At 46.7% G+C, this 10,621-nt stretch overlaps 2 protein-coding genes, 1 long non-coding RNA gene and 1 other non-coding gene across 4 annotated transcripts; 1 reads left to right on the top strand and 3 right to left on the bottom strand.

Annotated features, from left to right (window-relative positions):
* Positions 1 to 1,058: 1,058 nt before the first annotated feature.
* On the bottom strand, positions 1,059 to 2,457 carry Chchd1 (coiled-coil-helix-coiled-coil-helix domain containing 1). The gene is made up of 3 exons (NM_025366.3): positions 2,287 to 2,457; positions 2,076 to 2,194; positions 1,059 to 1,363 (listed from the first exon to the last, which is right to left on the bottom strand). The coding sequence occupies exons 1-3, from the start codon at positions 2,408 to 2,410 to the stop codon at positions 1,250 to 1,252; spliced, it is 357 nt and encodes a 118-aa protein (NP_079642.1). The 5' UTR covers positions 2,411 to 2,457; the 3' UTR covers positions 1,059 to 1,249.
* 6230400D17Rik (RIKEN cDNA 6230400D17 gene) lies at positions 2,385 to 3,472 on the top strand. The gene has a single exon (NR_029446.1). It is a non-coding gene; the product is annotated as an RIKEN cDNA 6230400D17 gene (long non-coding RNA).
* Positions 3,473 to 3,854: 382 nt separating this feature from the next.
* Positions 3,855 to 3,961, bottom strand: Gm25328. The gene has a single exon (XR_003951328.1). It is a non-coding gene; the product is annotated as a U6 spliceosomal RNA (small nuclear RNA).
* Positions 3,962 to 5,286: 1,325 nt separating this feature from the next.
* On the bottom strand, positions 5,287 to 10,516 carry Fut11 (fucosyltransferase 11). The gene is made up of 3 exons (NM_028428.2): positions 9,786 to 10,516; positions 9,071 to 9,696; positions 5,287 to 7,273 (listed from the first exon to the last, which is right to left on the bottom strand). Exons 1-3 carry the CDS (start codon positions 10,479 to 10,481, stop codon positions 7,126 to 7,128), a joined length of 1,470 nt encoding a protein of 489 aa, NP_082704.1. The 5' UTR covers positions 10,482 to 10,516; the 3' UTR covers positions 5,287 to 7,125.
* Positions 10,517 to 10,621: the final 105 nt, after the last annotated feature.

Below are 10,621 nucleotides of genomic sequence, written 5' to 3'. Positions count from 1 at the left end.
GCAGGCTTACTGGTTCACAGGTCCAGTCCATTATCAAGGCAGGAACTGGCAGCATCCAGGCAGGCATGGTGCAGGAGGAGCTGAGGATTCTACATCTTCATCTGAAGGCTACTAATGGAAGACTGACTTCCAGGCAGCTAGGATGAGAGTCTTAAGCCCACTCTGACAGTGACACACCTAATCCAACAAGGCCACATATCCATATATCCACATATCCACTCCCTGGGCACCTATACAAACAGAACCCACCATATCCAACAATTTTTTTTTTATCGTATATATCTGTCTCTAATTGCACTGCTATCAGGCTCCCTGGTACTAGTTGCAAGAAGCTGTGAGGCAGCTAGGATGGTCACTGTGGAACCCAATGTCAGTCCTCTACAAAAGTAGCAAGTACCCTTAAATGGAGTCAGCTCTCCAGCCCCTAAGTATATTAACTGTACAAATAAAATAATATGTATCTACAGAATCTCTGGGTATCAGTATATGCACTTGCTTCAGTAAGCACTTTGGACAGACTATTTGTGAAGTATGCCCTCACTGAATACAGCTGATGGCAAAAAGGCTCTGCATACACAGACTTCATTGCTACTTATGTATCTAAAAGCCAAAGGACTAAATGATGTAAAGGACTTGAAAGGCAACAAAAGACATTCAGACTTGCTCATCAAAAGCATATTTGGACTGGGCAGTGGTGGCGCATGCCTTTAATCCCAGCACTTGGGAGAAAGAGGCAGGCGATCTCGGAGTTTGCGACTGGCCTGGTCTACAGAGTGAGTTACAGGACAGCCAGGAATACACAGAGAAACTCTCTTTCAAAAAAGAAAAAGAAAAAAAACAAAAAAAAAACAAAAACAAAACAAAAGAAAGGAAATGAAGAGCATCCCAGGAATAAAGAACTTCCAGGGTTTGGGGAGATTATAGAGCCCAAGAAAGGACGTGCTCAGGTTGGCTCAGAGGTTGGGTGCTTGCCCAGTGAAGGGAAAGGCAGAGATATTCCTCTTCAGGATGGGGCTGGAGGTGTGAGGAGAAGCAGCTAATTAGAAGAAATGGCCAACTTCTTTTTAGAGGATTTTATTTCAAGACAGCATCCAGAATACGATTCATTCAAAAGAGCAAAATTAAGTATTTTGCCTCATTTTACCCTTCAAAAACTCGTAGCAATGCAAATGCAAACCGCAAACCTCCCAAACGTGCCTCTCTGTATAGCTTTTGGAAATGAGAGTTCATTGAAAATATTTCTCCATTTTCAGATGAGATGAGATTTGTTGGGAAATCTCTGTAACAACTTGGTCATCTTGTGGGGAGATAAACTCTCGGACTGTCCCAGAGACTCCTGGATTGATCTCATCTTCCTGGCTTCCTGAAAACACAACAGAAAACAGAAAACAAAAAACAAAGTCACAGTTCTTTAGCTTATTCTGACCTAGACCCATAATTTTTATAATATTCCAAACCCCAAGAGACCCTGCCTCAAGGAATAAAGTGGAAGAGGAATGGAGGAAAATTCCAGACGTTTACCTCAGGCCACCACACAGCACTGGTGCCCACAGATGTGTCCCTGCATTTTCAAGCACGCAAGCACTTACACACATACACACACACACACACACACACACACCCCAAACAAACAAACAAAAAACCCAAAGGAACAAAAAGGGGATTTAAAGGGATTGGGGATGTACAAATGATTGTTATCATCTCAAACTACTATTCTGGCTAGCAAATTAGTGAAGATCAACCTATGACAAAACTTAGCTTTTTCTCACTTTGGTGAGGGTGAGCCAGTCACAGATGAATGGGAGACTCTGTACATAATTTAACACAGGGCGGTGTGAACCATTTCTTTGCGTTTGGTTTTTTTTTTTTGGTTTTTCGAGACAGGGTTTCTCTGTGTAGCCCTGGCTGTCCTGGCACTCACTTTGTAGACCAGGCTGGCCTCGAACTCAGAAATCCACCTGCCTCTGCCTCCCAAGTGCTGGGATTAAAGGCGTGCGCCACCACGCCCGGCTTGAACCATTTCTTTGTATTCCCCTTTCTTTTCCCAAGAAGGCACGCTAGGAGCCAGACATCACCTGAGCCCTGGAAGAACAATCGAAGAAGTCCTGGATCTCTTTCCTGCACGCCTCGTCGCGGAATTCATTCTGCTTCCAGCAAGCCATCATCATCGACATCTCCGTGATACAGGTTGCCTCTGGAGGGGAAGAACTGGGAGACCTTCAGCCACAGGGCGACCTAACACCTCTCCCCCGAGATTACCTAGCCGCCCCCGCTCCAAGTGCTCACCTCCCTTTTCTCTACGTCGGTTCCCGACGCGGTTAGCTAAGATAAGAGGCTTGTTGGGTTTCAGTATAGGTTTTCCCGGGTTCGCAAACCGCGCCAGGCGGCCGCGTAGACTGGGCGTCGCCATTTTGCACAGCGTTCCCAGTAGGCTCCGCGGCGCCGTGCGTGACCCCTCTTGACCTCTACGCGCTTGGCGTGCGGACAACGGGCAGCTGTGCGCGCACTTTCCGGGTCTTGGCCTCACGGTGACACTGGATTCGAACCCCGTCGGGCCGGCAGCCGACAGCAGGTTAGGATGCTATAGGTTGTGCGCGCCCTTTGCGTGCTCGGGACCCGGCAGGATTCAGGGGCCCCGTGTCCGCGGCTGCCACTTATTTGTGAGTCGGTGTCTGCGTGTGGGCACCACGTGAGTGCCGCGTCCGTGGCGGCCAGGGGAAGGCGTTGGATCCCGTGGGGCTGGAGTTAAGGATTTTGGATTGCAAAGGACTTTTGTTTTAACAAGTCTGTGAGAATGATGATTCCTTTTGCCAGGCGGTGGTGACGCTCGCCTTTAAATCCCGGCACTGGGGAGGTGGGGAGGCGGGGAGGCGGGGAGGCAGGCGGATCTGAGTTTGAGGCCAGCCTGGTCTCCAGGACTGCCAGGGCTACACAGAGAAACTCTGTAGCAGAAAAACCAAAATAATAAAATGGTTGCTTTTTACAACTCTTACATGGACTGCTAGGTAGATACTGTTTACTCGTTTGGAATGATCGCACAGTAGGGTGAACGTTGTAACATTTACGTGTGACATACACAACATTTAATATTAGAGCAACTATATCACTTCTTTTTATAGACCTCCAGTTGTGATTTGTTGGACTTGAGTGTTTGACTTAACTGTTTACAAAACCGAATCAAAAGATGTGCTATATATAGATTCTTTGGTATTTGCAAATGAATTCAAGACATTTCTGCTAATGGAAGCGGAATCCAGCAGTCCTGTAGTTTATATGATGTCTACTTTAGAGCAAGGTATATTTGCTGACATTTTTTACCTCAGATGTTTGGAATTCTCCCTTGATAGCCTACGTGGATGCCTTTCTTCCGGAGTCACATAGCTAATTCAGGAGGGAAATTCCAGGAATGGGCCTGACCAAAAAGTCCATCTTTTGGTCAGTATTTAGTATCTAATAAAGCTTGCTTTAAATTTAGCCCAAAATGGTGGACTTCGTTTTTCTGGCGAATCCCAAGATTAACACTGGGTTCACATCAGAGGGGTTTTCCCTCTCTTACCACACCCTACCGGCAGCCATCAAGGCACCTTTTTTATTGTCACACACATTTATATTGTTTGTGACCTTATGTACCCCAACATCTACTTTGAAATCTTAGCTAGCTCAGGGTCTGGAGAGGTAGCTCCGTGCTTAAAGAGTGTTTTTAGCTCTTCCAGAGGACTGTTTGGTTTCCAGCATCCACGTTGCAGGGCTCATAATTACTTCTACCAACACCTCGAACGCACACATGGGTAAATTTCTTTTCTTTCCCAAACTTTAATTTGCATTTGCTAACAAATCTTTTTTATCCACTTTACAAAACTATGGAACACTTCACGAATTTGCGTGTCATCCTTGTGCAAGGGCCATGCTAATCTTCTCTGTATCGTCCCCGTTTTAGTATATAGGCTGCCAAAGCGAGCACGGAAAAATATTTTTAAATATCTCTTAAATGTTTAAAATGAGACGAGCCTTTGTGTATCTTGTTCATGCTAAAAATAGCTATGCCAGGCGTGGCATATGCCTACAATCCAAGCACTTGGGAAATTGAGGCAGGAGACAGATTAAAGAGTTTGAAACCAGCCTAAGTTACATATAATGAGTACTTGGCAAGCCAGGGCCATATAACATGACCCTGCCTTAATGAAACAAACAAAAAATAAATAAAATAATGAAATGAGAAAGGAAAAGTGTTTACCATTATTTTTTACAAGTCTCCAATTTTATCACCTCAATCCCCCAAAATAAGCAAATACAGGCCAGCAAAATGGCTCACTTGGTGAATAGAGGTGCTGCCACTAAGTCTGTTGAGTTTAGTCCTTGAGACCACATGGCAGAAAGAAAACTGACTCTTATGATATATACAAGTACAGGGTAGTACAAGCTACTACACACATACACATAATAAACAAATGTAATAAAGAAACCATGTAGAAGACACTGGAAAAATCAGTTTATTATATAAAATGAAACCTGAGATGATAAAATAAACACAGTAACACTTGTGTTCTAGCCATACTCTGGTAGTAAATAAAAGACTATTACAAACCTCTACCACGAGTACCCATGGGTACCATGAGTACCCATAACCTGCAGCAAGTGATGGTGCTGTATGCCTTGTAGCTGAGCCGCAAACCTGAAAAACTTCTTGTTGCTGTTTTTATATGACAGTAAAGCTTTTTCACTGGTATAGTACTGTGTGGTTATTCATAGTTCTTTCCCTTGTGGAAATGGAGCACCTGATTTGCCCTGGCCTTTTATGATTATTTATATAATGAGAGGGATAAAGGAGTCTGGCAAGCACTGAGCAAAAAGCAGGCCTCACTCTCCAGCAACAACCATTCGTGACCAGCACGCTCACTTTGCATAAAGGTCCTAGAGAGGTGAGTGTTCCAGTGAGGTGGTGGAATGGCCAGGACCCTGCACCTGCATAAGCGTCACTTACCCTTCCTGGTGCACAGCACACCTGAGTTCTGATTTAGGCTTGTACTTGTATAATACTTACTTTGCTGTAGAAATCAGCACTGCACTGAAATTGATGACTTGATTGGGAATCAGAGCTCTCTGACTTGTTTTATACTATGATATTTACGTTTATTTATATATTGAGATGGGGTCTCAACATAGAGCTCTGGTTAGCCTGGAACACTCCAGCTACCTGTCTCTGCCTCCCAGAGTGCTAGAATACTGAAACTGAAAGCATGCACAACCATGCCCATCTCTACTATAAAATTTTAACTTTTTTTTTTTGACAGTCTTGTTGTTGTAACACAAGTTGGCCTAGCACTCATGGACACCCCCCCCCCCTTTTTTTTAACACCTTGTTCTCTGCCCCCAAAAAAAAAAAAATCCAAAACAAACAAACAAAAATAGGTTAAGCAATTTCCATGCTACTACTGAAGGCATTTTTTACTAAAGAACAAAATAAAGATCTGGGGACATAACTCAGAGGCAGAGCCAGACAGAGCACATTCTTAGCATGCACAGAACCTTAGGATCCATCGCCAGCAACACACACAATGAAAAACAAAACTTTAGCAATGTAATTCCAACCTGGTCACATCCTTAGATATCACAGTATTAACCATGAAGCCTGGTTGCTTAAAGCATCTAACATGCATGTATGTATCTATCTGTATAGACATAGATTCAGAGATATCTGTAGTTTGCAATCAGATGCACTGATAAACCAAGAGACTTCTCAAGTGATAATTCATCAATACAATAAGCATAGCTCTAAGGCCTAAGGCATTCTTTCTGATCGCCCCAGAAAAAGCTCCTGGTAAGCAGTAGGCAGTTCATCTATATCTTCAAACCTACACTTTTGGTTGTGTGGATTTATATGGGAGTTTTGATTGAATATATATATGTAATACCCTTGCATCTGAAGTTACAGACAGTTGTCAGCTCTATGTGGATGCTAGGAATCAAACTTGGGTGGTCTGGAAGAGTAGCCAGTGCTCTTAAGAGTGGAGCCATCTCTCCAGCCTCAAATCTAAAGTTTTTATTTCGCTAAGCACTTAAGGGTGACTTAAATCCCTTGCTTTCTTCAATCTGTTTGAACTGGGGGCCTCGGGCTGTCTTTATTAAAAAACAAACACAAAAAAACCACATATATACACAAAACCCCTCAGTATTAGAGTTGAAGCTATAACTCAATTTATAGAATGCTTGCCTTCCCAGAACCACAAAACCAGTGACTCCGCACCATAAACGTTATCTGGAAGAACATGAGAGAATGTGGGTAGTGGACTGAATGGCGCTTTCCAGCCCTAGAACAAGGCAATACACTGAACTGATATCATGCCAATATTAGCTACTCAATCTGTTCGTAAGAGAAAGAATTCCAAATATACCTAAATAAGAAAACCACGCAGTAAGAATGATGTAAATGTTTGTCAGTCTTTCCAGTTTGTGGGAAATCGCCCAAAGCCAGAAAGAGCAAGCTACTTAAAAGACATCTGATATTAAAGACAGTGCAAGTATTTTTTTTTTAAAGTAACGTGAAGAGCTGAGCATAGTATTGTATACTTGCAGCCCCTGCTACTTAGCAGCTGAGGCAGGTACTGTCATTGAGGCCTAGGCTTTGGATGTTGGTTTGGGCCATGTAGTGAGACCTATCTCAAAAGGGAGAAAAAGGCAGAAAAACAGAACAACACACCCACACATAAGGCTTTGCCTCCCAACCAGTGTGCCGGCTGATAAGAGGAGGAATGGACACTATTTAAAGGTACTAAATTACGGAAGTTTTATAGATCATAGCCTGAACCATCCTGTCCATATTTAAAATGATGAAATGACTACAGACATGAGAAGTGTACTTGAGTCATCAAATGGGTGCTTCTGGCTTCTGCTTCTCTTTAAGGAGAAGCTATCTTACCACAGGCTGAGATACTAGCTCCATACCATTCAGGTGGAGAGGGCCTAGGGGTACTTGCCTGGTATTATCAGAACCCAAGGTTCCAATTCCCAATACAGGGCAAGAGAATCAGTGAAAACATCAATCATAGAGTATTCACTAAAGGTGGATGTGCCTCAGGTACCACAGTAACGCAGTCTTCCAAGTTAACAGCTCTTACATGAAGGCAGTTAGAGATTTTTATTCCGTTTCATGAAGATCTCATGTACATAATCCCAAAATTTCCTCTGCTGTGTCTCATTGTTGTGGATCATGGCAGTGAGAGCTTCCCCCTGATAGAGACCTTGCCAATAATCTTGTAGCCACATTTCCTTCCAGCTGAAATGACAAAACAGGAGGGGAGGCTGAGTTGGGGAGCCACAGCAGTAATAGACTGAGTGGTCCCAAAGAAATCATAAGTGGGGCCATGGTAGTGGCACACATATTTTTAATCTCAGCATCCGGGAGGCAGAGGCAGGGGGATCTCAGTTCCCGGACAGCCAAGGCGACACAGGAAATAACAAAACAAAAAACAACAAAGACAAACCCTGTCTTGAAAAACAAACAAACAAAAAATAAAGCAGATACTGGGCCTCTGGATAGGACAAGGCTCTGCTGTGAAGGAAAGAAGATGTGGAGTAAAACTAATCTCATCCAAGAGATAGGAAGGTGGTCACAAACATAGAGACATCATAGTTCTCCCAAGCAGCTGACACTGCAGGCTTGTCTCGCTCAAGTGTGGAGGCTGTGCCAAGGCTCCAGAGCCTGGAAATGATATTCTAGAGGAGAGCAAGGGAGCCTTTAGATGGTTTTAACCTTCACAGTTATTTGGAAATCTAAATAAAGGTACAGTGACATCTTGTGTGGAAAAGGCATAATCTGAATTATCTTTTTTTTTTTTTTTGGTTTTTCGAGACAGGGTTTCTCTGTAGCCCTGGCTGTCCTGGAACTCACTCTGTAGACCAGGCTGGCCTTGAACTCAGAAATCCACCTGCCTCTGCCTCCCAAGTGCTGGGATTAAAGGTGTGCGTCACCACGCCCGGCTTCTGAATTATCTTTTGTTAGTGGAACAGGGTCTCTAGTAGCCAGGCTGGCCTCAAATTCACTGTACGTGGCAAACTATGATCTTGAATTCCTGATACTCCTGCCTCTGTCTTCTTAGCATTAGACTTACAGATATGCACTACAATCCCTGGCTATTTCCCTAATGTTTTGATTTTTCTTCTAGTAAATCATATGTTCAGCATAAATGGACAAATTCTTAGTGAAAGATTCCACCACCAAGACCCTGTTGTGCCAGCAGCATATGTAAGCAGGCCTCTGCTGCCACCCACTGTTCAAGTCACTTTCTGTGAGCTATTCTAGTAATCCCTCTCCACATTAATTGTGCTGGCCTGTGTGGGTGGTTTCAACATTTCCCATTCTACCTCCCAAGCACACGCTCCCCACTGCAGGCATATCCTGCTCTCAGCTCTCTTCCCCTTTACCCACACTGACCCCCAGTGTTAATTATACACCTACTGAAAGCACTTCTTCAGTTCTATTTAGAGTGAACAAGTCAGACCGTATCAAAGTAAAAGGAGGGTTGGGGTCCAGCTCAATGCTAGAGGGCTTGCTTAGCATACTCAAAGCTCTGACCATCACACAAAAAAGATGCAAATGCTTCTCATGGGTATGGTGGCTCTCTCTGATCACCACAAGTTTGAGGTCAGCCTAGGCTACAGAGTGAGACTCTAGTTTGTCTGATTAGTTGATTACTGCAGATGGGGAAAATCCTTTCAAAATGCTCTTATTGGGCTGAGTGTGTGACTAGGTAGAAAAATATCCTCCTGGTATGCAGAAAGCCCTGGGTTTAATCACAGCACAACCAAAACTCATCTTTTGTTGTCCGGCTCCCCATCAAAGGTACTCAGCTCAGGTGCTGATCCTCACGTTGGCTTACAGGCTATTTATAGCCTGGCTCCACTTTATGTGCTCAAGTTTTCTAAACTTCCCCACACCTCTGGAATAACAGGTGTATCCACCACACCCAGCCCCCCAACTGCTACTGACAACTTAAAGCAAAGTGAGCCCAATGCGCTAAGAAAGCAAGCAGTTTGATTTGGCAGCTGCGGGACAACCCAGCAACCCCTTTACCTGTCATTCTCGGGAATCTCTTCGACTTTCCCAAAGCCAGGGGTAGGCACTGGACAGTTCATGTGCGACGACTGGGCAATGCGAGGCTCGGGGACAGGAATGTCCCCATGAGAGGATGCATGTGCTTTCTCGGCATTCAGCCGAGCCAGTTCATGGTCACAGACGAAACACTCAAAGCCATTGAGGTAATTAGGCAACATGGGATCGTTGACTCCCCACTCCCTGTGCTCCAGGTTATCCAGAAGAAACTGGTTGGTGATGCCTCCAGGCTGCTTGTATGCCAGGTATTTCATATACTCGTCATCATTTTTGTCCAGAAAGTCAATAAACTCTGCCAACTTTTGAGGGGACTCAAAGTCATCAATTAGGATGACAGAGTGATTATTGGGCATCCAGTCCCTCACAGAGGGTGATCCACGATACACGGGCACAGCACCCAGATGCATGGGGCGCCACAGTTTTTCTGTCATGTAATCATTGCAGATGGCATTCTCCAGAGCTAAGTGGAACTTATACCGGGACAAAAAGGCCATGAGTTCTGGATCCTCGGTGGTGGCCGTGGCTGTGTCCTGTAATCGCACGGTGGGCGGCTCGCGGTTCTGCAGGCACTTGCCATAGGAATCCACCTAAGCGAGTCAGAGCACGGCGGTCAGCAGGGTGGGGCGTTCGCCCGGCCCACCCCCGCCCCGCCCCGCCCCGCCGCTCTCTCACCCACCGGGATGTAGCGCATGAGCTCGCGTACGTATCGGTCCCGGTCGGAAGGCACATCGCAATGGGACTGCAAATAGAGCAACGGCGCGTATCCGCGGCGACGCCACTCGGCGCGCTCCCGGGGCGGAGGCGCGGGCCGGCGCAAATAGGCGGCCCCGGGCAGCCACTGCAGCGGCAGCGGATAATCCGAGTGGCGGCTGAAAGTGGCGGTGAGATTGAAGAGACGGATGCCCGGGCCGTGGCTCAGTAGGAAGTTATTGAGCGGCGACTCCTCGTGCAGGAGCGCCCAGCTCTGGTGCGCCAGGCGCGGCAGGGGCGCATCAGCCGCGCGGAAGTCCGTGCCGTAAAAGAGCAACGCGCGCGTCCGCGGGTCGGCGCGCGCCCGTCGATCCCGGGACGCCACGCACGCGCCGTGCGCACACTGTATGCGCTCCGAGTCACCTGGGAAGTGCGGAAACAGACCTGGGCTCCACCACAGCAACACTGGTAGGTCCACCGCCTCTCTGTTCCCTGGAGGCGGGGACCCGGGCCCGCGCGCTATCCCCACGGCGCCTAGGGCGGCGGGAGGCCGGAAAACCGCGCCATCCCACGGCTCCTCCCTCTCTGCCTCCCCGGAAGCCTCGGACCCGGAGCTGCTGGCCGAACAGACACTGAGCACCCCCAGGGCGGCCAGCACCGCCTCGGTACAGCGAGCAGCCATGTCCACACCGGACCCCCTCGGACAGCACGAAACCCCGCCCTGCGGCGGGTGGGGAGTGGACTAGGTCCTACGCCATAGGGGCACGCGGCGCATGCGTAACTCCTCTCAGCTGCAGGCAGGGTGGGGAAAAGTCGCGAGTA

Source organism: Mus musculus, chromosome 14 (assembly GCF_000001635.26).
Source record: "Mus musculus strain C57BL/6J chromosome 14, GRCm38.p6 C57BL/6J".
In the NCBI taxonomy this organism is placed as follows: domain Eukaryota; kingdom Metazoa; phylum Chordata; class Mammalia; order Rodentia; family Muridae; genus Mus; species Mus musculus.
This window is presented reverse-complemented; position numbering and strand designations above follow the sequence as displayed.